General features: G+C 44.0%; 1 protein-coding gene across 2 annotated transcripts; it reads right to left on the reverse strand.

The window, feature by feature from the left end:
- Positions 1-737: 737 nt before the first annotated feature.
- On the reverse strand, positions 738-27,406 carry LOC131267142 (WD repeat domain phosphoinositide-interacting protein 2). Of its 2 annotated transcripts, none has more exons than XM_058269919.1 (5): positions 27,031-27,406; positions 4,930-5,098; positions 2,311-3,247; positions 2,078-2,212; positions 738-1,636 (listed from the first exon to the last, which is right to left on the reverse strand). In XM_058269919.1, exons 1-5 carry the CDS (start codon positions 27,099-27,101, stop codon positions 1,524-1,526), a joined length of 1,425 nt encoding a protein of 474 aa, XP_058125902.1. In that variant the 5' UTR covers positions 27,102-27,406; the 3' UTR covers positions 738-1,523. The 2 variants fall into 2 exon arrangements, with proteins under 2 accessions (XP_058125902.1, XP_058125903.1); XM_058269920.1 differs by having other exon boundaries at positions 738-1,639.

Genomic DNA, 27,406 nt, shown 5'->3' on the forward strand with positions numbered 1-27,406 from the left:
CTTTTTACATTATTTTTTTTAATATTTGTTTTTTGGTATCATGCAGAAGTTTGTCGTTTTTTTGCGTTTTATTTCCTCAATGAACTTTATCCAACCGTCCATGGATATTGACATTTAATAAACTATACATGCACATGTTTTGTGTGTGTGTTTTTTTCTGTAGTTTTGTTTTCCACTTCCCTTACATTTGCTTGCCACAACACGTGCCACTGCCCAATGTGGCAACCGATGCTCCTCAAGGGGTGTGTCCTTTTCAAACCTTATTGCATGTTGCAGCGTTTTTTTTTTTGTCCACTAGGTTTCGCGCGATCGCGTAAGAAGGATAAATCCCGTGCTACGGTGTAACTTTTATTGGTTTTCAGTATATGGGGCGTTCGTTATTCGTCCACCATCGAACTGTTGCGCATAGTGTTTTACTACATACTAACTTCGATCGAGCGAATTTAATGACAATTTTGTTCGTTGACAGTCAACTCAACGGAAGTGAAACAAAATCATCACGACGGTTTGCGACACGCGCGCATAAAACACACCTACCGACACACGCACTTATAGAAACACACTATGGTAGAGAGAAGTACGGATCCTTTTGCGAAAGGACATTTGCGCCGACACGGCGAGCAGTGTCCAAAGTTAGTGTATGAAATTGAACTTGATTTTGTGTGTGTGTTTATTTTTGAATGATTTTGTTATTGCTTATTACTGACCCTAAATGAAGTACCGAAACTGCTCTCTCATCTCGTCTGACCAGGCTGCAATAGTTTTTTATCTTTATTCTTTCCGTTGCCTGTAAATAGAATACAAAAATAATTTTTTTGTAATGCAGCCCTATCCTCTGCCTCCCGATCCTCGAATAGTGTAAACCTGTTTTTGTCTTGTTTTTTTTTCTTTTTCCATTTTCGTTTTCATTCAAACCAAATAGACGCTGATTAACTGATTGGATTGTTCCGAACCGAAATTACTTCAAGTAATGTTAGTTTAACATAGTTTGCTGGACGTCTTCTGATACGGGGAATACACCAAAATAAAGCAACAGACGTAAGAAAAGCGGCCTCAGCTGGTTGTCCCTTTTGAATGGTTTCATGTTTTTCCAAATGTCCATTGGGCACGCGGGCTTGACATTGCCGGCATTGTAGATGCTCGAGCCCACCTTTCCCCTCTCTCGCTACTTAATCCTTAAGAAGAGATGCGTTTAAAAATAAATTAAAGAAAATAAAAACAATGGTTCAATGCGCACACAGACCCGCGCATTGCAAAACCCCACCCGCTCGCTATGTAAGCAGAAGTCAACATCACGATATATCCTTTCATTTACGCTTGCCACTCGTCATCTTCATCATCGTTATGGTGTCCGAAAGAAGATCAAACCCGAAGTCAGCCAACCACATGTCTAATCGAAGGGTTAGATGGTTGCTTTAACCCTTGCGTCCGCCGCACTTGGATGATGCTGGTTTGCTGTTGGTGGTGGCCGTTCGATTCGATCTCCCTCCAGGGGCCGGGGCGGAATGACCTCCTCCCACTAGTCATTCGACGGCGATGGGCTTGACCGGCGGGAACTGCATCTCGTCGTAGATCGGTACGGTCACCTTCACCGGGTACTCGACCGCCTCGCGCAGATCGTGACACCAGTCGGAGTCTGCTGGAATGAAATCGAGAGAACGGAGCGACCCGCGGAAACGGAAACGAAAACATGGAACCAAAGTGTGTGCAAAGTGTGTAAAATAAAAAAAACGGTACAAATAATAACACGTGGAGGGTGGGATTGGTTGGAGAAGGTGGCGACATAGGCAGGTAAAGGAAAAGGAGAGAGTGGTGGGGAAGGGGTGGAAAACATAAGAGAACCGTGACCAAAATAAAAAGAAGGAAATCACAAAGTTGGTAGAATGTTGTCGAGACGAAAGAGATAATTAAAAACGCCATCGATCGGTCGATCGTCGAATGGAGAAAAAGAGAAGAGAGAGAAAGAGATTCACTTTAGAAACGGTTCATCTGTATCGGAGCAGGGGGGAAGGGTACTCTATTTTTTTTTTTTTTTTTTGCGTACAGGATATCCCGTCCTCGACGACGGACAACTAACCTGACATCCTGTCGGCAGGACGACCCTTCAGTACGCCGGCGTACGTGCCCGGTGCGGGCATCATCGACTTGGTCATGTTGTTCACGTTTAGGCTGTTGGTATTTTCATCGTTCTCATTGCCAACGATGTCGACTTCTGAAGGAGAAACCGTAGAGGGCGGAGAGGAAGGAAAGGAAGGAACACGATTAAAATCCTGCCGATCGCACTTGTAGGTCTCATTATCTTTCTCTTACCGGTTATGCCGTGCAACGGCGTACGGAGATCGTGGGCCCGGATGAGCTTGCACTCGCCACCCTTCGAGTCCTCGAAGCTGTAGATGTACAGGAAGCCATCCTCGCAGGCCAACAGCAGGCGCGTCTCCTTCTCCAGCTTGGCCATCACGCACTCGTACCGGAGTCCGGCCTCGGCCAGCTGCACCGTCGCGTACGCCCGATCCTGCGTGAACACGTCCGTCACGACGTTCGTCGGCAAGTAGTTGGTGACGGCCTTCGCGAGGAAGCCCATGCCCCAACCGCCGACGGTCGACCCGGTCTCGGTTGCGCCACCGTTCGTCTCGTCGTCGTCGCTCGAGCTGCTGTGGTTGCTGCCGGCCCCGGCATCGGCCGCGATGCTCTGGCGCCGCTCCGCCTGCTCGATCGCCTTCGGGTCGATCCGGAAGATATGTACGGTTTCGGTGTTCGAGCTGGCCACGACGAAGCTCGCGCACGTGCTGAAGTTCAGCGAGCCGATGTTGACGTGGCGCTTCACGCCCCGCCGGAACTCGTGCACCTTCTGGCCGTTCTTCACGCAGAACAGCCGGATGACGGTGCCCTTCTCGGAGGCCGTCGCCAGCAGCACGCCGTTGTACGAGAAGTTCAGCGCCGACAGCGGCGAGTCGTGCGCCCGCAGCTTCAGCCGCCGGAGCTGGTTGGCCGCGTCGAAGATCTGCAGCTCGCCGCACTCGGCCGACACCGGGTAGGCGAGGTGCGACAGCAGCGACAGCGTGCACAGCCCGCTCGGGTTCGGCGCCATGCTCTTGATGGAATGTAGCAGTCTCATATCACGGATGTTGTGAATGTAAATACTGTCCACGAGGCAAACCACCAGCCGGGATCGGTTCAGTTTCACCGACAGGATCTCCGACGGGTAGCCATAGTTGCAGATCTCGGCCCCCTTCTTGAAGTGACACACCTGCGAACGGGAACGAGCGAATGGAAGCTGGTTTTAGTCTCAAGTCTCATGCACCTGAACGCCAATTGCCAAAGGTCACCACTGTAATTTTCTACCTTCTTCTTCTGCTTCTTCTAGAACTAATACCGGTTTCGCGATCGAATCATCGAAACTGAGTCACTCTCCCACTGTGAGCCTTATATGGGAAAGGCCATGTAAGTTGTAAAACGTAAAAAAAAAACTTTGTCTATCATTGCGATCTGCATCGCGGCTTTTGCTTTGTGGCATTTTGAATGATTATCAACCCACAGGAATAACAGCATGGTCATTTTACTTTGAAGAAAAATTTTACTAAATCATACGTTGTATCTGTTTAACACGTTCGACATTTAATCTTACGACATTTTAATCTTCAAACGATCATGATTCGTCTTAGATTTCTGATACGTTCATTCCGTGTAAAACGTCATTCTGGTTTATTAATCTTCGTTGTAATTTTTCAACTATATTTCTCACCGACTCCTTTGATTTAAAAAAAAATACAAAAATGTATTTAGCTTACATGAAGCAAACGAGCCTCTGTTCTGTCCGTTTTCTTTGAATTGCTGCTTTTAATGGTTCTGATTATTTTTTTATAATTCTTCATCCACACTTATTACGTTTTTGAGACTTATATTGAGTTCGAATCGTTCATTACTTTCCAGGCTGTTCTTGTTCCTATTAGATCTTCTAATAGTGATTCAAAAATTTAAGTTTCCCTTTTGACATTTGAAATATACAATAAATTTAATTTCTTTTGCGTGAAGCAAACATACTTCTGGCCGCTCTGCTTTCTTTGAATTGCTGCTTATAATTCACTGCTTGTTTTTTATATAAAAATCCTCGCCCAAACTTATAACTTCTTTGAGAATTATTTTGAACATAAATTATCTCATTATCTGTTAACCCCGTCTTGCCCAATCATATTAGATTGGATCTATAAAATGTGATTTTAAAATTTTATTTTCTTTACCAATTTGTATTACTCCCAAATAACGTAGCAAGAACTTCTACATCATTCCCATTGTATCATAGGAAGATCAGCCTGAAGATCAGTCTGACGAAAAGTTGTGTAAATCATAGACGCAATATTCGATTTAAAAATTGTCGCCTTTGGCAATCAAAAGAGGTAATAAAGCTCCTTATCAATACTCCGTGCTCAATTGCCGTTTTATGTATTAATTTTATTTTCACTAATTTTCTTACATGACATCCACACTCAAGGCGAGTTTCTTCTTTGTTTGCTCTACGTTTATATTAATCTCAATTCCCTTACTATCTTTTGCCCTCTTTTTCCTCTTTTTCCTATGAGAAACCTTCGGTTGATTTTCTTCATTACTTCGTATTTCTCGTAAATGTTTCTCCCCACCCGTACCTAATCGGAATTGTGTTAACATTACACTTACGATTTCCTACCGGTGGGCAAACCGCTTGCAAACCCAAATGCAGCGCGCGATAAGCGAGCGAGGAAACCTGACGGGTTTGCTTCATACCCGTTTTGTGTATAAACTTGACCAAACAACAAATTGGTTTGCCTTCGCTTCTGTGGTGTACGCGGGCTGCACGGTTTCGCGAACGATTTACAGAGCTTGCGCACCCTTACTCTCGTTCGGGGGGCTTTGGCCAAAAACGGGGCGGGGGGGGGGGGGGGGGTTTGCACCTACCTTAAGCTTGTTCGGTTCACTGGCGGTAACCACCGCCACGAGGCTGCTGCTGAACAGCCGCTCGGCAATCTTTGTATCCTCGTCATGGCTGCAGAAGATTTCGTCGACACGATCAACGGACGTTAGCGAGAACAGTCGATATCCCGTCTTGGATACCACGGAAAGCGATCTAAGGGGGGAGAAAACCGGAGCAAGGGAAACGTTTATTAGTGGCTTATTTTCGTTGCGTTGATTTACTGAAGCATAAAATATCCCAGCAAATGGTTTTATATTGTAGAACGGAAATTTATCACCCCGAACGCACCATCGAAGCGTCATTGTGGAGCACCAAGCAACGACCTGTTGCACAATGGATAAAACAGCGAGCCAACCAACCGACCACCACGACCACCCCGTCACACATTGTCATCTGTTTTAACAATAAAACAGTCGCGGCGTGGGGCGCGAAATACCATCCCACCCCTTTGCCACAAAGACGCGTCGTCTTTGTCCTTTTGCGCGTCGTCATCTCGGCGACCGTTGTCGGTTAAAGAAATTAACCGCGCCAAAAACGGCGGTAAACCCGAAACCGCGGACTGGCCAAGGTGCAGCAGCATTTTGGGTTTTTCCTTTTGTTTTCCACTGCACCGCTTTATCTGTGTCGCAACGGTCATTGTATCGTGGCGGTGCGGTTATTGCATCGGGTTCGTTAAAAATCGACCACGCTGCATTTTACGCGAGCACCGACGGGGTGGTTTCGGTTTTGCCTATTTTCTGCTTGTTCTCGGTGCGAATGTTAGTTTACTTAACTGTGCATTTAAATTGGCAACGAGTTTTGTGCGTTTGTGTGAAACACCACACTTGGTAACACAATGTTGTTAAGGAAAATAAAATAAAACTTTTATTGATGACTTATTTCAAACGTGTTTTCGCACGTATAAAACCAACTTTGTATAACGTCATTTTTAATCCTTTAATTTATCGAAAAATATCGTCGAAATTCTGGAGTTTTTTTATAAGAAGAAATTTCAGTACAGTTGGATAAACTATTTGTTTCTCCTAACAAGGCTAAGACACTGATGTTCAAATCAATAGAATATCATCTTAATTTTAATTTCATTTATTAAAAATCTTCATCTGGATGGATTGAACATCTCGATTCTTTGTGAATCCACAATAATCCACCACCTTGCGTGCCTTGTTCAGGCTGAAACAAATTGTATTTAAATTTAAATTCCAATATGATACCTTAGTTTTAAATAACTTCCTCAGCGTGTTTGTAAACAAATTTTCAAAAAAAAACACCAGTTTGTGTGTAAAATAAGCATCAATCAAAACCACTGCCGCCACCTCTCAAGGGGAAGGTTATTTTTAAAATAAACACATTCCCTCCACAGATTCCTCCAAATGTAGGCGGCGGGAAGGAAACAAGCATTCCCACCCACCCGCAAAAGCAGTTTGGAAAACGCGTTCCCCCGGAACCCGGGGGAAAACGGTAACGGGATGGAAAGGAAAAGAAACAAAATAACTATACTTCCACCGCCAAGGTCATGACACCGTGCGAAGGAGAAAGATCGGCGCTCGGATCAGATGATCGCGAAACCTACTGTTCTAATTATAAACCATTCCGCGCGGCATCGCGTGACGTAATTGGTGGTTGGGGATTTTCCGTGCAAATGTGACCCTCTCCCCAGGAGGCCGCTTTCCGAAATGGAAAATGCAGAGTATGTCGGAAGGAAAGTGGGATGTATGTTTTTGCGTACGTTTGCCTTTAGGATTGTTTCACGCTCAAATGCATGACGCCCTTTTCTTTTCTCGAGCCGAAACAGCCGTTCTCCTTGAACCTTACACACTCTGTTCGGACGCTCAAACCCGGATGGGAAGGGGGCAGGTTAGATATTTTCCCTCCTCACCATTATTTTCAACCCACTCCGCTTCGTCACTTTGACATCCAATCCATTCTAGCCAGCTCAAATGATTTAGTACAAAGTCCGACCACTCTCGAATAGATAAATGATAATAAATTAAAACCATGACTCTCCGCTACTCGGATCGCGTTGTTGAACACATATTGCATCCGTTTTGCGATATCATCCTTATCAGACCTTTACGATCGTCCACAGTGAGTTCTCACAAGCATCTTCCACCGTCTGCCACAATGTCTAGACCGGTTTCGTCGGGAAACGAAGGTTATTAAAGCTGACCATAAAAAGCTTATTGGAGAATTTGTTTTACTCCCAAGTAAAGCCCTCATTTTACTAAAAAGCTCTAAAATTTAATCTAAACATAACGTCACTTAATAAAAGTAAATATGTTTTATTACAATACTATCTAAAACTCCCCCCCTGGGGGAGAAAAACATCCAAAGCAAAAAATAAAATCAAATAAAAAGAATAAAAAAAAACAAGCAAATAAAATAAAAAGTAAATAGAAGAAACACAAAAAAAACAATAACAAGCTTCCAAGCACCAGCATCTTTGTTCATCTCTTTGAAAAATCTTTCTTATTCTTTAGTAGCTGTCATCCTGTTAAGAAAAATCTCTATACGTGTAAAAATTTAAATCGATATAAAATTTCAATTTCTTTTAAAAAAATCAACCGAACAAGTAAACATAAGTATTAAATCGGTATCGTAAATATTTTAATCAAAATCGAAGCTTCAAGTTCCTTTTGAAAGAATCAACTCAACAAGCAATGGCATGTTTCCCGTCACCCGTATGTTTGGTGTCGCTTACATTCCTTTCTGCGCCCCAGGACAACGACCATTCGCTTCACATTAGTCAGCATTTATTGGTCGGGTGGAAAATCGAGCCAGTGCCGTGGCATAAAATTAACCCAGTGTACGTGACTTTGTCGCGGAACGGTAGCGGCAATAACCGTAAAGTAAACCCCACGGTGTGCCCGTTTGCCATTATCCATTTTCCAGCCGAACCATCGGCCATGGATGCAAGTGGATGGAAATGAGAGAGTCAATGGAAATCGTCGCCGCTCGTCACGTTTGTCATTTGGATGGATGGATGTGTTTGCGTCCGGTAAAATGGTATCAACAGTTGGCAGAAATAGGCACGACGATGGTTGGTGTTTAGCGTGCGAGAGGGAGAATTTAATTTGCCCTACCGGCGATCGGGGGTTTTAGCCCCGAGAGGTCCTTAAGAAATGGACAGGTGTAATTGACAGACGTGGAAGAAGAAGCCTTCGAGGGAGCAGCGTATGAAAAGCTGATCCTGTCTTGAACTGCGCGATCGTACACAAACGCTAATCGATGTTGGGCCCTACGGGATCCGCATCAAATTGACTACCGAAAGCTGATCCCAATGTGTCAGGAATACAGGAACCTGCTGAACACTCACTCTTCTCTGCTACGTAGAGAAGTCCCTCAGGCAAGAGTAAACCAAGACTCTCGAACCCTGCGTTGGACAGCTCCACAAAATGACCAGTCCAATTAGGAGGGGGGAATGGGAAATCTAACGGTTTTATTGGGGGGAGGGGGGATGCGCAAATGACCTCTCTCGGGACTAGAGATGCATCCGTTACGGTGGCATCCGATGCAGTTACGATTGCATCAGACCAATACCAGCTGGAAGAGCGCGCGTGCACAGTTCAGTGTTTGTTACCAACTCCCCTTTAGTGAAATACATCCCATCCACTGACGGACAGTTCGGTCCGACGGAACGCATCGCAATGCTATTGCATTAGCTAATTGCTGCACTTGATACGCGCCGTAATCACATAGCTCCGGACGACCAACAGGAGGAGTAACATGCGAAACAGAAAATGAGCATGTAGTGTTTCAGGAACGACTTTTCCCTGGAAGTCTCTATCCGCACGTGGCGAAGGAGAATCTCCGCGATCATCTTCGCCCTTGATCTCCTTGTTCTCGGCATAAGGAAATGCATTCGTTTGTTGTTCCCTTGTGCGCGTTGTAGGTAAAAATCTTAGAGCGTATGCGTTGAAATCGTACTTTCCCGTTAGTTAGGTGCGTTGGAAAAGTCATAAAAAAGGCACAAATTGTTACAAGATGGGGAAAAAGCTAGGTTTTCTCTTCTTAACATTTTATATAATTTCAATAGTAGTATTATGAAACTGAACCGAAGAAAAAACAAAAGAATAAAGATTCAATTTTAAACAAAAGCAAGATACAGTCGTTGGCAGAAATGTCCGTCTCAAAAGCAGTATTCTTGTCTCTAATGCTCCAATTTTTGAAAAAGTGCACCCTGTTTTGCCTCTTAGTCATACATTTGTTTTTAGTCGATAACAAGATAATAAAAAGGGAAATGTTTTAATGCTAGATAATTAAAAGTTTTAAGGATCATAAACACTAATAAACGCATGCTTAAAAACCAGATTTTGCAAATTAGTATGTATTTTATTATTGATTGTCTGGCATTTCGAATGTCTCCGTTGCATTGGTATTCTGTCCTTATATTTTTTAATCTTGAGACTTTGGTGAATTTTGATGTTGTTGATAATTTTCCATAATTTTCGTTTTTAGTCCACTTACAACCTTTAAATCTCGGACAAAAATAGGTAACAACAGGACAACAGTTTGATAAATATTAATGCCATTTTTCAATCGTGGGAGGCTTTGAGGGGAAAATAAGTGACAACGGTTGTAAAGTAGGCCTTTTTTTGTGAGATCAGCAGTTCCTTGTTCAAAATGAACCTAAATGTGTCATTTCCAACAACTTATATTATGTTTTATTTTTAGCGGCCAACAGTTCCTCGGTTGGTTGCCATCCGTCGAGGTGTTTGTTTCACGAACTTCAACTTGAAGTCAAACAAAGAAAACTCAACTGCGGCTCTGATGATGATGATGATATGAGAATTCCTTCGTATTGCGCTTGTAACAGGCGTCGTTGCATCATTCCCAACACGCTCGTCATCAGCTCGAACATGCAGCTCCGCATACCATCACCGACATGCACCTGCGTTGTTGTACCTTCCTGACCATGCGCATACACGCTTCCTCCCTCTCCCCCACAGTCTCACTTAATACTTGTTTTGTCCGCCATTCTTTTCGAAATGAGACGCTTCCAGCTTCCAAGCAGTGGATGATCCCGGTGAACTGTGGACGCAGCTTGATCGTTCCACCTGACGACAGTCATTTTAGCGCGCACAACAATCAAACCCTGATCCAAAGGGCCAGTCCCTTCGCCTTCCGGACAATGCTGTATGTACGATCGTCAAGCCGTCAGTGGCGAGTTTCCCAGCCGCGAGTCGCCACTCACTCTCCGGTCTTTGACCGTGACCGTGTTGTGGACAACAGTCCCTTGAGCGGAGACCTTGGTAATGAACTTCCCGCGGTCGCGAAGCCAAGCAAAAGGGCACCACGGAAGAACAAAAGAACCCATCAAGGAGCAGCATATTAGCAGCTTGAGGCACCGGCCAATCCGCTTGTCCGCCAAGAACGGGGGATTGGCTCACGGTTGAGATTTATTCAGACCGTATCCAAGCGAGCTGGCAGAAGCGCACTGCTTGAGGGATCAGCCATTTAGACCAGGGGTCGTTATAACCCAGGAGTAGTACAACTACGGGCAAGATAACTCAAATGAGTTTCTAACTTTTAGGAAGCTTAATTGCCATAGATTTTAATTTAAAGAGAAATACTCAAAAATGATTAAGATAGATTACTTTTGACTTCTTCTATCAACGTATTTTCTCATTTATATTTAGTTCGTACTTTGTTCTCATATAAACTTATAATACAATACATTGTTATTCTATTTCACTGTGTTTCTAATTGTTTCATCGTTGGAAGTATTTTACCATAAAGAGGATGTTTTCGTGTACATACAATATTGAAAACAGACTTTTAAATTTAATACATTTCATATTGCACTCTGTTATATAAACCAAGTTCACTTACAAATGATTTTAGGCTTTGCTACACTCTTTTTCGATTGAAAATTGTTCATTGCAACTTGTTTATTGTGCAATAATTAATATTTTCAACGACAGTATCTGCCATTTGAGTATAATTTGTATAACAAGTACTGCTTTCTCTTGCAGCTTTTGCTTTGAATAAATTTATCCAAATAGATATCATGAGGATATAAGTGCAGCGAGTTTCCAGATCAATTTCTCTTTTGATATTAATGGTTGTGGAATGTTTTTTAACATGTTTTTTTTACTTTAGGTTTTTTTTTTTTAAAGTTCTATAACAATTTTCTGGCTTGCCAACCCCTGATATAATAACAGAACCAAACCCACGCCGCTGGTTGATTGTGTTGTGTTCGTGTGTTTCTGAGGAAAAACGGTAGGCTAGACCGTGGAGGATTATTGTTTAGAACAATATCACCGACTTGCGTGGGGTGGGGGTGATAGTCACTAGACGCTGGACCATAAATATGGCGTACACCAACACACCATATAAAACTTTGAGCAAAAAAAAACTCGTGATCTTGCAGCAGTGCCACAATGGGTGATGGTCAGTGTTGTGTGCGCTCGAGCATCCAACCAACCAACCAACCAACCAACGCCACACACACGAGTTGTCGTCCGTGAAACGGTTTAACCTTGAACAGGGTGCTCGCGCCACCACCAACCAGTCAAAGTGGCGATTTCAACCCCCCCTCGGCCGAGAGCTCGAAACACCGAGAAGTTCCACCAGTCTCGCCAGCTGCCTAAGGTGGACTCATGTTCATGCTCATACCATTAACATTGCCTACCGAACGGACAACCAGCTAAGCCATCACAAAAAAAAAACGAATGGATAGTAGTTCTCGTTTCCCGAAATTGTGTCTACGAAGAAGCGCTAAGTTTTGCGGCACACGGAAGTGACTGATGGCCCGGATCAACTAAAAAGGGCTTATTTATGATTTTTTGAAAATTAAATCATCTTCCGAGAGTCTGGCAACAGCTGACAAACACGTGCTGGCGGAAAAAAAGGTGTCCCACGAAATACAGACTCGATTGGAAATACCGTTGCCAAGAACGGAACATTAAGAAGCTCAACAAAAAAAAAACACAAAAAACCCCTCCCGCTTGACTTGACAAATCTCCTTCGCGACTGTAGCAGAATCTGTTTCGCGTGATTCTTCGCTTCTTCCATTTTTAAAAGGCTGATCCACTCGGTCCACTGGTAATGTTTGTTTCCATTTTTTTTTTTTTTTTTGGTAAAATTTCAATGTCAATGCCAAAACACGATGCAGCTGAACACGCCACCCTTCGCGACCTAATAGCAGAAGGCGTGAATTCGCGGACAGAAACTGATTATCGATTCCATGGTGGCACTCTGGGTTGAATTGGCTCCCGAGCACGTCCTCGTCCTCGGCGACGTGCAGCGATTTAAGGTGCATCGATCGGTCGTGTATCGGTGCACACTGTTCCAGTCGAAGTGTGTTTAAGCACTACCCTCAAAATACCAGTTTAAAGCTTGCCAATTTGTTTAAGGTTTAAAATGTACGATGATTGAAGATAATTTAAGATGTTTTCAGATCGCGGTGCATAATTTTTCAAAAGAACTCAACTTTGCTGAATTAAAACAAGTTTGAATAATACAAGAAACGCGTACGCTTTTGCATTTTTGTGTATTTTGTTCTTTAAAGACACTTGTCCAGTTCCCCGATTATAAGCAATCTCTGTATGAAATGCTCAAATAAAATGTACTATTAGTGGTATCTTCTAGAAGATGACTAAAGTATCTCCTAGAAGACTGTGGAGGATCACAACCTTCTTCCAATTGGAAGTATTATTTTTTAAAAGTTAATCTTGCTTCTGCTACTTCTTTGCCAGGGGTTGAGTTGTATTGTTTTGTTAAAAAATCAGACTACATTTTAGACATTCTATTTTACTTTTTTAATTTTAACTTAAGTAAGTAATTGTATTTGTTTCTTTCGAAAAGTTATGACAAGAGTCTTATAAACAGCGAAACATAATTTCAAAAATGAATCCCCAACGATTTAAGAAACGCATCGGGTCCTTTATAGAACGTAATTAACTTTACTGAAGGAAATGTGTGCCGTCCTTCACGATACGGTGTTGTTTCGAACCACCAAACCCACGTAATTACCTTTCACAACATGGAAAACAACATGCTTCCATCGGTGCAATGTGCAAAACCGAGACGATAAGGATACCAACATGCATGCACTCCCAACGATGCACTCCACACGCTGGTGCAACACTAAAAAGGGAAGGCATGCATTCTATGCTCCCGGTCTATCTCTCCCGGGCAGCCGGACAATGTTTTTTATTTCCCCGGGAAGTATGCTCCGAGTTTGTCGCGCTCACTTTATCGATCCATTAAAAACCCTGGCACAGGATGACCCTCGGTACAGGGACGACTACATTCACCACCGCCACACCACCTGCGGGCGTGTTTTCTTTCCCAACAACCATTCCCTGTTTCCGTTCGCTTTCCGGGCTTTATTTTCCACCTTTCCGTGCCCTTTCGAGAACCTTCCCTACCGCTTGCCGTACCTGAGATCATCGCTTTAACAGTTCGTTCCTGTGCCTTCGGTCGGAATGTCGGTGTGTTGGTCCGTGCCAGGAAGGAACAAGATTTTGCCAACCGGATTCGTTCTTCCACCGTGACCTTCAGTGAATAGGTGGTTCATTTCAAGCACCCATCCGCCGCACGGTTTACTTCCGTTTCGTTTCACTTATCATTTGTTCAGTGAGAAACGGACACAAATCAGCACAGTCCCAAGTTCCGGACACCATCAGGTTGGTCGTGTTGGGAAAACAATTCCGACCAGGTTCTGGTATGATAAGTTTGGCCCAGCCAGTTGGTACGTGACTGGAATTTCAATTTAAGAACTATGCCGTTAATGGACACATCGCTTTGGTGATTGTTATTTTAATTAGTTTCGAAGAAGGGGCAACAATTGCCTCCTTTCGAAGGCAAAAGTCTAATGAAAACGTGTTCAAATGTTGTGTCCGTTAGAAATGTTTTTGTAAAATTGATTATAAATCATCACTCCAAGCAAGAACTAGGAATGGTACTAACAGCTGATTAAATGCATGCATGCATAACACGTTCAAAGACAAAACAAACCAACAGAACCGTGCAAGAGAACGTAAAGCATGATGCTGTTTGACCTATTTCCCGATCCTCACCAATCGATGCCATAACCATCGATGGCTGAAGTTTATTTTCCAATACATTTCTCTCCCTTTCGTTTAAAAACAAAATACCCCCCCTGGCGGGAGAAACTCATCCCCGTGAAAATGCTAGCGCTTCAAAACAAAAAAAACCTTCCCTATTAAACCCGTTAATTATAGTGCTTTCTTCGTGTACTTAAAAAAAAACCCGGGACGGGAAGGCAAATATTTCACCACGACGCGGCTACAAAAACATCAGCTGATGCAATTGTTTTTCGCTCGACTCGACTTTGCCTCCTGCTCCGCCACTCAGGCCTCCCCTTTTCCTGGTTTCGGTGCAGTGACTAAATGCACTTTTTTTCTCACACGAACGTCAATTTCTATCGGATGTTACATCTTATCATTATCACACACTGTCCGATTCCTGCCGCAGTGTGATTGTTGGCCATGATGTGGTGCAATGACAAACAGAACAAAAAAAAAAAAAACGATCCGATGCATCCATTATCAGCCGGGTTTGGGGGAAGGAAGGGAGGCCGAACATACGCCAACACCGTGTGTCGATGACGTTCGCGAGACGCGAATCGCTAACAGGTTTGTGAATTTTTACGAACAACAAAACATCGGTTGGGTTGGGTTCGCCTCACCAAAAAAGTCCAAGTTCAATGTACTGTCAACCATTCGGGGGTCGCTTGTGCTCGATAAGATAAGGACGGGCCGGTTCGAAAGCTGTTCGAAAATGGAGATGTGTGAATGTTTGGAGGCCTTTGGTTTTCAAATCAATAAATGGCAGTGCTTCTCAAAGCAAGTAGATGAAAGAGCATTCCAATGCACAAATCCCGGTTGTTTGACTTCGCGAAAGGGCACGTCCCGTCTTGCGATTAGGAGAGTACGCCCCAACCCGTCAAAACAAAACTCCTTATCCATACAGGATGTTGACCGCGGGTGCTATTCTCTTCCGCTAGTTCCCGCCGAGATAAGACGCTCACGTCGGCTGGCAGGGCAGGACCGTAAACAAACTCAATCTACGTTTCCTCCCACCCACCAACCGTCCTCGGACCATCGAGGTGAACAAGCAAAACTGCCTCATCCGCCAAAAGACACAGTCGTCGTCGTGCCGCGCGGAATAGGGTCGCATGTTGGTCGCGTGATTAAATACGAGCCGAGCGATTCGACCAGGCATGCCCTGGTCTCAGTCCTCAGCCGACTTGCTTGGGATCGGTTTGTTTTTGCCTCGTTTTCCTAGCATTATTATCGCTAACGAGGGCCGCAAATAGCCAATCTAATCCTCCGATTCCAAAAGCACGACCTACGAAACACTCCATATGAGAGTTGGTATAAAGCAAATCGGATGATGGGAAAACTACAGATTATCTCATTCGTCGAACCGCAAACAATCAATAATGGGTTATAAAATGGATCTGTTTTATGGCTTTTAAAGTGCCCTTGATAAGGCTATAATATCACAAAAATGCACTTCTGTTGGGTGCAGATTTATCTTCAACGAGCAGAGCTTAGCCCTGCTAGATTGTGCCTCACTGCAGTCAGTGACCTCGGTCGGCCGCTAGCATCTACCTGACCAATCCACCAATCAATACTGACCCCTTGGGCCGTACAGCAATCAACAAAAAGATGGAATGCTCAGGGGTTGGCACATCCTGTTCCTGCTTGTTCTCCTGCTTATCGCCAACTCGGTCAGAAGTAGGTCATCAAACATGGGGCCCGTGACGCTCGCACCATTTCTTTGTCCTTAACCATCATGCTCTACCAGCTCCAACTCCAATAGCAACCACCACACATCTTGCTGCCCTACTGCCAACCGCCACACGGACACGAGACTCGTATGTCCGCGTGTGTCCGCCTATGAAGTGGAGCAATTACACAGCACTGATATTGAACGAAACCAGGAACGAAACCTCCCCCTCTGCGTTCCGACCGATAATAGGTGGAACCAACCTCGGCAAAGGGTCGGCTCTTGTACACGGAAACATAACACGGCATGTCTCTGAAGGACTGATAGGAACCCCGTGCCTAGTAGTACCGTCCTGGAGTCATGCGTGCTATCGGCGGGTCGCAGCAGGGGTTCTTTATTTTTTAAAGTGCACGCCTCTTTGTGCAACAAAAACCTGCACATTCATTCTCAATTCGTGGAAAGTCCAGAAGGTTGTAAAAATTATTTCTTTTTGGTCTCACACTCTGATATCGTATGAAAGTGGTTTACGAACAAAGAACTTAATCGTTATTGGGAAAATAAATGTCCTTCACCATCGCCATTTAAGTCGAGGGTCGTAATATCGGGTTCGAAACTAAAGGCCCTTTCTATAATTAGGAACTTATATCAAGTGTTTGTGTTGCCAGTAACATTCCCTATTTCACACGAATAACTGATAAAGGTACACCTAGTTCTAGGACGTCTAGGAGTCAAATGTACCGACCGTCAGTGTAGTCCGAAACGGTAGTGAATCTGCTTATAGACATTCATAATAAATCCTCATAACATCTCAAATAATGTTGAATCGAAATAATTGAGGATCATTCTGCTACAATATAAGTTTTGAAATCTACTAAATGGAAAATACATTATATATTAATAATTCTTCTTAATGTGCATGACATTCCAGGTGGGACTTGGCCGCTCTCCGAGGAGTTATTAATAATGATTGTTTATTAATATTTTTAAGAAAAAGTTACAGTCACCACTCATAGACATCAACACTTAGCACGTTGTTCTAAATTAGTTCTGAAAAGTTGTCGGCCAATAAATAAATGAAAATAAAACATAAAAGCTATAGTAATATTAAAAACAAGTTCTTTGAAAAACTAAGCGTACGCTTGGCCTTCAAAAACCGTCGGTTTAACAAATGTTATAAACAAATTTCATTAAGAAACAATGTACTAAAAAAGTGTGCTAAAACGCTTGGCAATCAACGTGTTAATTCTGCTTTGAATCTGTCTGCTCATTGAAATGATTAGTGGTCCTCCAAGCTTGTACTACAGTGTACTAAACACAACATGTGCAGTTACTAACAACGCAACTTTCATCAAACAACTTCCACCTGATTTGAGAAGCTCAGGAACCTTCATGACTTGGTCGCGACCCGTTTTTTTTTCTGATATCCAAAACATGACTCGTCATGACTCTCGAGCAGTCCAACTACTCAGCAACAGCTGATAGCCGACACTGGCCACCTTTTGTGTGCTCATGCGCGTTATCTCTACAGCCACCTCTGCCTTCGCCCCCATCCCATCCCATCCCGTCCAGGGGACCGCTTTGTCCCGGTGCTCGGGTGCTCATTATTGGCACGATGACAAAATCGGACACGCGTTCCCTTTCGGTCTCCCTTTTTTGTTATGTAAATTGCACTCCCGTAGGTGAATAATTGACGGGTTCCCTCACATGTAGCACGCAGCGTGTGCGCCATACTGTGTTGTACAGGAAAAAAAAAGAAGCAGTTGAGGCAGGTGGGGTTCAGCGGGGGGAGGTACAAGGCAATCCAGCTTTCCCTCCATCCGTACACGGACATGGACACGTACGGTGAGGTGGTACACCCGACCCTTGGCCCGACTCACGCCCACTAAACGAAGCTACTAAGGATACCTATACCTTCCTCGAGTTGCCAGCTGAGTGCATACCAGTCAACGGCGTCGGGGAGTTGGGGTTCAACCAGATGATCGGTACAACTACGACATACGAACAAGGTACACTAGGCATCGTAGGACCGAGGGAAACCTTGTACCTCATACATTATATGCATCTGCATCTTACCATTCCCATCGATTTAACGACGTGGAGCTCACCTTCCTCCTCCACAAGTCCTACGACCCGCGGGTCGACCTCATCTTCAACCCCGTGTAAAACCTGTTCCTGACCAACGATCAGCTGCTGTGGTCATCCAATATCTGACGCGATATTCCACAACGACTCGCGTCGCCAGAGCTACGGCTAATGGTTTGCAGGCACGACGACATACGCGAACGAATGTGATCATATCCACGAACATCATCATCATCATCCGAGGGTGGGCCCTCGGTGTGGTGCTCCTCCTTGTCCAAGCAAAGCTGTAAGTCGGGTTTATTCTTAGAATTACCAACAAGTGCATCCACACATCCACTCGACGGGGAGTGCATCGGGGGAGAGCGAAAACAGCTGAGCTGTGTTATGAGTCCCCAAACAGCTGACAGCTCCACAAGTGAGAGCGCATTGAAGACGGTGGCGATGGTCACCACCCGTATGGGGACCATGATGAAATCCACACGAACACCGTGTTGGTGCAAATGCAACCGCGTGATGTAACGCGCACCACACCTGCAACCGATGGACGCCAAGCCGACCATATCCAACCGGGACTTACAAACCTTGCGGCTCCCCTAAACAAATCCCCGCGTGTCTGGTCGGGTTCCCTTCTGGATGTTCGCTGTGTCATTGCGGGCATTAGTTGTTGGAATTAAACTCAATCAGTTGGCGGACCCCACATCGCCGAACACATCGGATCTCCTCCTGAGGACCAATCCGGCGGACACTTGCGGGGATGGATTCTTTTTGCAAACAGACCAAGAAGAAAAGGGCTAGGACGGATGGATGTGCCCTTTCGTTGCACAGCGGGGCGAAAACACTGACACCGCACGTGCCAACAAGCGCCCGGGGACAGAGAGACGACGGACGGATCGAAATTCTTGCACATTCTGCGGACAATCGAGAAGCTACCTCCGTTCCTACGTTCCATTTATCTTCCGCCCGTCCGACGAGAACTAGCTGCTAGAGATCGAGTGCAGCAGCGTGAGGGTTTTGTTCGCGTGTGGCCAATTTAACATTTCTAGCTCATCATGATTTCATAATCGAGCCAATGAACTATGCACATGCCTTGGTTGGCCCGGGGCCGCAATTGTGCTATTACGATTCCCGCTTTCAATGCGGACCGTTGGGTCGTTGGGAGGCCTTTTTGTATAGGAAAAGCTTGTTAAAAATTGATGCTATGATAGTTGTAGTCATCATTTTGTTGGGGTTTTATACAAAACACTATTAGGATAACTATTTTAACACGTTGAGTACCAAGCGTCTTTGGCACAATTTTATAGCACAATCTTTTTAATTAAAATTGGTTTATAATATTTGTCAAACCGATGGTTTTCAAAAGCCATGCAAAAACTTAGCTTCCCAAATAACCTATTTTTGATATTACTATAGTTTTTATGTTGCATTTTCATTTATTTATGGACCGAAAACTTTTTAGAACTGATTTCTGCCGTCATCCACTTTTGGATGACAACGAAGTCAACGTGTTAATAGGTCCTTTTTTAGACAAGTCGTATATATAATTTGTATCACCACGAACAAATCATACGTTAGCCTGTTGTTAGTAAAGAGAGAACGCAAAATTTATCTTCAAAAATAATATTCACATGCATCTCAAGGGAAAGTGAAAAGAATATTTGCAAAGAAGCTCAAAAATAATTAATTTTAATACTTTTAATTGCTTTTAATTGTGTGGTTTAAAATGAATAAAAACTGTAAACATTTGACAGCACAAAGAGTAATAAAACTATCCACCAACTGTGGTGTGCTTGCAAATTAAGTGCAATGGCAATACCAATAACCAACATAGTCATAACAATAAAATTGATTCAATCAATTCGGAAATTGGACCGCTTCCCTGTGCACCGACCAACATTCTCAGTCATTCTCGGACGGACCCGATCTATTTCGGATCCTAATTTGTGCGGCAGAATTAGGTGCGCGCCCGGACGATCGATGCGAGACGCGCGTCGGGGAGGCATATCCGTTCGCCAGTTAACGTTACAACCTGCCGTGATGACGCAAATGCACGGCAACAACACACACACAAACGCAGCCAGTCTAGAAGTCTCGACCAAGGCGCAGTGTGGGGCCTTAGCGTCCGCCAAACCGCATCCAAATTCCACCACCAGAACAAAGCATCAAGCGCTTCGGTGCATCAAGACGCAGCAGGGTGAAGCTGAAGAAGGAGAAAAAAGGAAAACTGCAACCACCCCAAAAGCGGACGGCCATAACAAACTGAACCGGCAGGACGGATAACAACGGAGCGAATCGGTTTTGGTTTGTTATTGGTCATCGATCAAACGATAAAATTGAGCTTTAAAAAAACTTGGTTCTTTTTGCTTGTAGATCATTTTTTACCTGTCGTTTGGTTGGTTTAAGTGTGGTTAATTTCGTCTTTACCCTTTTTTTCATTTAATTACACCTAAAAACCACTCTAGATGTTCGAATCAAGGCAGGATGATCCGAGCGAAATGTCATCGCTCGTCAGCGGCCATTTTTAAAGTATGTCCAAAATAAATGTGAAAGTCACGTAAAGCAAGCAAAAAAGATCCACTCCCAGCTGGCAAAGATAACCAATTTACAGCCTCACCCCGCCGAATGCAACAGGTTTGATGGTGCTTTCGGCGGTACTGATAGATTTTGGTCTGGAGAACCTCATGAAACAAGGAAATAGAGCTCGAACTTCGGCCACACTTTGGGGTAGAGGGCCATAACCATAACCAAGCAATAATTGAACTCAGCTGTTCTTGAAGGCCAACCAAACCAACGGACCGTTGGGATTACGATCGACGTTGGGTCGAACAAAATGGGTACCGTTTTCCGAGTCAAGTCGAAACGTATGTTTTGAAGCCATTAGTAATTGTTTTGACCTTTTTCAACAAGGGATTCGATTAAACGAAAACTAGTTAGAGGGTTTCGATTAAATAGCACCTGATTCAACCTAACCAATTAACGAAGCGATACTTAAGAGATGTTCTATATGAGGTTTATATGTTTGGAAAATGTTTTTGGAAATTATTTTCCTAGGTTTGGGAAGAGTTTTTCCTGTCTAATACCTTGCTTCAACAATACAAATGTAAAAATGTAATTCTCTAAAGCGATTGATCTCAGCTTCGAGCCCGTTGCAAGTCGAATTGGAAACACCACACACAAACACACCGTCTTGGCTCCGTCTAGTGGAAAATTGGAAGTCACCTTGGCCTAAAGTAGCAGCCTAAGCTGTATGGCCGGCCGATAAATCTACAACCGTTCCATATGGTGTTGGGTGCGCTCGCGCGTGCGCATTCGTCAGCTACCGCTATCCGTGGAGTAATAAACTAAACCCTTACACATTTTTGCTTGCTATACCCAAAGAAAAGAGAAGCAAAAAAAACCAGAACTAGCTGCTGTGAAAATGAAAATCTTTCGAGAAGTATTGCGCACTCCAGCGTCGCTTGGATCGACGCCAAGTAAACGGTCCGTTAAGTGCAGTGTTTCATTACGGATTTACGACCGCAAGAAGCGTCTTCCAATGTTTAGATACTGTTCGGAGAGTGAAAGATCGCTTGAGGTCAACCCAAAGCGTGTGGTGGTTGTGGCTCCAAAATATCCCCAAAAACTACCGACAAAAAGGTAGTTTCTTTTTTTTACGCATTTGTACGTGTTTTTACTTTTTTTTCTCTTAGTTTGCAACGGAAAACATTCGACTTCGACTCGGTAGACGTCGAGAGATCGATCGCGCGTCATGGCGTCATGTTTATGTTTAGGCTGTTTGACGCGATCGTCGGAGGGGGAGGGCCTGATCGAGGGAGGGGGTATGGGCTGTTGTTGTTTTGCTTGGTTTCTCTTCTTTGCGCATTACTTTCTACACAATCAGTGCGCGTCGGAACCGGCCGTCCGCCACTGCCATCCTTCCACCTGCAGTTTCCCCCCGCAGGCAGACAAACTTCTGAATCATAACTTTGGTTCATGTTTTTGCTTTGTTGCGGAGTGCGAGTCAGCGAGTTGATGGCGTCTTATTCGCGTTTTTTCGTCGAAGTTTTCCTGCCCTTCCATCCAATTTAGCGTTTTTTTTTCCTTTTCACCACACCCTCACACACTCTTGAGACGGGGGTTCAACGGTTTCGGGTGTGCTACGCCCGATGGTTTCGATTTCCATCACCGGACATCGTCGTTTTCCTCCATTTTCATAACGGAGAGGCGCACCTAACGGCACCGAACGCACGCAAACTTAATTCTAGGAACATGGTAATGAACAAAATGCTCTCTATCTGTTTACAAAATCGAATCGGATTGTAATTGCGTTCCTTCCGTTCGAAATCGTCCAAATGCCCTTTCCGTTCCGGGTTCGCCAGAAAAGTTTTTTCCCTCATCCTGGTGACAAGCTTGTCGCAAATGCTTGGCAAAACAGCGTCCAACCGGGTAAATGTTATAAGACCATCATAAACTAATCATTTCCTAACCAATAGATCCACCACCGGGCAAGGCAAATGTCAGCCAAACGATTAAAATAAACTGATTATTCCTAGCCTGTGTCTGGGAAATTTAAAACGCTTCAAACCGATGGATTTTACAGACATCAAAAAGGTCAGGGGCTCTAAACAAACATGAGTCGCATCACAGATAACTGGAAACTGATGCGACATGCGTGTCCGATGTTAGCAAAAACAAAAACCCACACGAGTGCCAATTAAGGCGGAATTTATCAGCCCAGCGTCCCATAACACTAAAAGGGGAGAAAGCAAAGGTGACTAGAACAACGGACAACCGAACTGATCCAGATTGAAAAAGGGGGACGGAAAATTGTACACAAACAAAGGTACACGGGGGGAAGGGAGTTCCGAACTATGGCCGCGGAAAATCTGTTGCAGCTACCATGCACATGCAATAGCATGGCCTATAGAGCTTTTAATAGATTGATATTTACGGCAAACTGCATTAAACCCCCGATGAAAAGGACCACTTTGAAGGGATGCACCGTGAAAACGGATTGATTCGTTTCTTGAACAAACAAACACAGGTCGGAGGGCTGACTTCACTCTTACCATGTTTTGCGGATGAGGTTGTTTATGGTAATTTAAAACTAATTTTTCAATTCTTTGTTTATCCCTGGTTTAACCACAATCCAACTTCAATGTATGTTTTGAAATGCTAATTGCAATAACATGAACCCAGACTACCTAATGTTCCTAGTGTTGCTAGTTTTTTAAGTTACATACACAACTAAACATAAAAAATATGACAAGATTAAAAATGTACAATAAAACGTAACAAAAACATGATAATTCTAAAACGTACAAAATAATTTTAGCCATTGATATAAACTTTCGATGTCTATTGGGTTCTCTAACTTTCCTGATGTAATTCTTCAGTTACTATTTTGGAGTCCTAAAACCTACTTATGCGCAAGGTTGGACAATTTCCAAGGGTTCGACAAATTGGATTATATTCCGGTCACTTGTCAATTCATGATCACAAAACAACCCCCTCCTTCGCGATGTTCTGTGTTGTTGGGGCTCGCTGTTGTTAATGTATGCACAGCGAGCTGAGGGCGTGATTGTGTTAGTAAGCCTGTTCGCTCGAACGTATGATTCGCTCATCGTTTCCGCCACCCGCACTACCCACCCCTAGCTGCGCGGTTCCACGAACTCGCTTCCATCTAACAAACCGCGTCTCACTTCGCGAACTCCAACCCGCTTCCTCCTGTCTCCGCTTCCTCTTCTCCTCTCCTCTCCCTTCCTGAGGAAGGGTACGAAACGTGCCCACAAAGCTTTAACGCAGCTGATTGCGCTCAGCGCTTTGCGCGTCTCCCACTCCTTCACTCACACAACCCCTCCCCGGGTCTCACCCTGCATACGACCGTTTCACCCTTCCCCGTGCGCGTTCCGCGCTCCGACGTTCGATGGCAAAACCACTCGAGCCCGAACAAAGGCCTTGGAAAGCGTACGCGCGATGACGCGCAAATGTATGTCATCATCCGCCTTCGAACCGCCGTCCATCTCTCCCACCACCACCCTCCCCACCCTGACCATCCACACACACGCAAGCCAAGGGGAGACGACGCCGCGGACGACTTTGGTTGCGTTTCGGTTTCGCTGTCGTATTGGTTCAAAGAAACGGCAAGGAGTGGACGTTGTTTTGCTTGCTTTGCACAGAGGCCACCGCCTGAGCGTCATAGACTCCTCTCGGAGTGTCGTGATCTATTATCGCATGTCGTCGCAAAATCTCAGTAAAGTTAACCCTTTCTAACATGACAAAAAATATTCGAAACAAAACCTACAGTGACTTATAATGTTAGAAATATTCTATTAAGCATCCGCAATGTAAATGAATTCAATTCCCAAACCCCATGACCGCCCTTGACCGGTTGTTCATGATGAATTTTAAAGCAACAATTGAATTAATTAATCACTCTTATTACATCGTGTTGCTTATCAAGATTAAGTCCGGTAGATAAGATAAAACTGATAGTCGACCGATGGCCGAATTTGTAAATGTGTTGCATGTAAAACATACTTCGATGTTTCATTTTCAGATACGATAAATGTACGAGAATAGTGTTTGTGTTTGAAGTGAGCTGTTTGTTTTCATACGATCTAAAAAACATATTAAGCGTATGTAGCTGTAAATCTACTGAATTCTTAAACGAAAAAATCTTTTCCATCTAATCGAAACACAATTCTTACCAGATATCCTCCCACTCATTCGCCCAACGGACACATACTATCAGCAAAACGTTTGCAGCGCACCATCCGACCGAATTTAATGATGTTTAGTAATGTTTACTCAAGCCCAAAGGGCAAAGAGGCTGAAGAAACAAAGTTCAGGACGGTTCAAGCGGAGTATGCAACATAAAGAACTACCCCAACTGGATCTACCCCTACTACACGCTCTTTGTACTCTCCTTCACATCTCATAAAATGGCCAAATGGGGAGAGCCCTTAGCCAGTCCCGCAGATGAGTATAAGAGCATAGGATTGAAAAATGTATCCCCAAAAGTAGTTCCTTCTCCCAGCAACACTTCGCCAGCGAACGGAAAAAAGCAGGCCAACCACAAATTGGCTCAGCTGATGCACACAAAGCAAATGTAAACAAAGAGAAAATTTTGTTTATATCCCAACTCGGGGGCAGCTTTCACATACACGAAACCCAAACTGGTGGTGTTGGTGTTGCTTGGATACTTCTCGCCTCCTTGGGGTTTTTTTTTGTTCCTCTGCTAGGCAGCTGTTTTTCTTTCTTGTTTTTATGCTGCACCGTGTACTACGTTATGTTGATGTCCCCATCTCGGTCCACCAAATAACTTAGTTCAAACCCCCGCGCCTTTAGTTGACCGATAACGCAGCTTGGATGATGAAATGCAGATGGCGGTGGACATTTAAATGGAAAGAAGCAATACCCACACCGATGACGCCGTTTGGTTGGAAAGCAAAAATCTCCAACTTTCTCAAGGCCAACAAAAAATTACTACGCATTTTTGACATGCATCATCGAAGCAATCTTTTACAAATGGTCAAAAACTACGAGCACAGTTGAGTCAGAGGAGTTATACCCCTTTTTTTGGAGTATGGTTACGATTGTTTCGTACTTCTTTATATGTTAGTTGTGTTGCGCAGCCCAGCTGAAAGAATTGTTCAATTGCCAATCGTAATGAAAATAACTGCCTTTTTAAAAACGTAAACTAACGATAATGATTAGAAACACATCACCTCACCGTTAATCCATCTTTACTCTATCAAACCAAAAAAGTAACCAAGCATGCTGTGATGGCACTGTTATTAAAATAAAACCCCACAAACACACAACAATATGCAATCCAGGATGGATTGAGATACTAAAAAGTGGGCCGATGGGAGGGTTGAAGAATGCACAATGAGTACTCATTCTTCAACCGATGGCTCCATCAGAATATGCAGCGAAGCAAAAAGTGCAAGACAAGTGCATCTCGCGGTCATCTTGGCTGATTGTTTTTGTGATTTGAGTTTCCTTTTTTTGTTACATTTTCGCATACAAACGTATCCCCACCGCTGTTGCTCACATATGACATTGAAGAAACTCATCCGCGAACGGTTGTTTGATGTGCGCGGGTTCTGCGATAAACAACACAGGCGAAACAATCGCAAGGGCGCACGAAGGTCACTGTCACAGCGGAATGATGGTCATTGCTTTATGATGGTATACAGCAATCGAGCATTACATCCACCGTTGACAAAGTGTTTAGCGTTGACAATTGTGAAGGCTACAAATTAACTTAAATTTGCATTTAATAATCGTCACAGGACAATGGACAGGGAGTTGGTTAAAAACGTTGCTTCTACCAACAAGAAGGTTGTTTTAAAAAATAATTAAACTATCAACTTTTTCTTTCTAGTAACATGATTAAGAAAAACTACGAACGGCAAACACGACGAATGATGAACAAGAAATCATTAGATATTTCATACATATTTCATCATCCAAATTTAAAACTGTTTATCGATGCTTTTCGTCTCTCCTTTCCTCCCATCTTCCTCAATACCGCTCCCTTCTCCTTCAAAACACTTTACCGTCCCAACGACAACGACTCTTCGTTGTTCACAAATGGCCATGCCAAAAATATCACTCAAAAACGAAACAAACAAGATAAACAACGAACTCTGTTAGTGCTTCTGCATCGAGTGTTCAAACGATCTCTGGTAGTGTTTGTTCAGTTTAAACGCTTATCCCTCTCCCCCCACAGCCTCCCTCCCCCTTCCAGCTCCTTCAAACTCTCAGGGTTAATTTGCATGGTGTGGTGATTGTAAAGTTTTCGAAAAACCCACATCAATGTTTCAAACCCCAAAGCGCCAACTTTGCGAACCGATAGAAATCAATCCGGACACCTCTTCGTCCTTAACACTTCCGCTCCTGGGGCGCTCGTACTCACACACACAAACCCCCGAACGTATAAGTAGTAAAAGAGGGGGGGGATAACAATAGAAAATCAACACGCACACACCAGTGCAGTGCCTAGTGTGCGTGACTCTACTAGCACAAAAAGTATGCTATCGACGCACCAACATCATCTGTGCAACCATTCGCGTTTTGTACACAAAGAAGTAAAGTTCACCAATGAAAAACGATTCGCCAACGCTCCAAGAGTTAAAATTAATCACTAGAAATACACACACACATACACACGCACAAGCACATTTCAGGGGTGTTATAACCCCGAATATTACGTCGTTAATGCAACGGGCGTCCATTTCCGTTGGGTTAGTGGGTAAATTTAAATTCATGCAAAAATATCTGGTATCCACTGCGATTGCGTGCGGTTTGGTACTTACGTATAGTCTTGATTAAAACTTATAGAAAATCCACCATTTTTGCCGAAACATTTCTGACTTATATCACTCATTTAAACGATTGGGCGCGGGGGGTTTCGCGGGCGCAAACGGTTTTTGCGGAAGCAGGTAAAAAACAAATGCACTGGCTGCTGTGTTTTGGCCCTGTTTTTCGCCTTCAAACGATCCGGGTGATTCAGATGTGCAGGTACGCAGGTCCTTGCAAAGGATGCGCAGCAGGCGAACGCGATGTAAGACACGAATCGACGGCTCCTGGGGTGGTGTGCGACGCGAATTAGCGACACGCTGGTGTTTGGCGGAAGAGTGAGGGAAATGCGCGCACTGGGAGTTTTCCTTTCGTTTGCTGCTTCTGCTGCTG

This window comes from Anopheles coustani, chromosome 2, assembly GCF_943734705.1.
Source record: "Anopheles coustani chromosome 2, idAnoCousDA_361_x.2, whole genome shotgun sequence".
Classification (NCBI taxonomy): Eukaryota; Metazoa; Arthropoda; class Insecta; order Diptera; family Culicidae; genus Anopheles; species Anopheles coustani.

What these genes read in the sequence shown, in the direction of transcription:
- LOC131267142 (XM_058269920.1), bottom strand. Translation starts at nt 27,101, where the DNA reads ATGAGTGATATAAGTCAGAAATGTTTCGGCAAAAATGGTGGATTTTCT. An exon ending in GTGAACCGAACAAGCTTAAG is followed by an intron (nt 3,248 to 4,929) that starts GTAGGTGCAAAC and finishes TCCCGTTCGCAG; the next exon opens with GTGTGTCACTTCAAGAAGGG. An exon ending in GCCGTTGCACGGCATAACCG is followed by an intron (nt 2,213 to 2,310) that starts GTAAGAGAAAGA and finishes TTTCTCCTTCAG; the next exon opens with AAGTCGACATCGTTGGCAAT.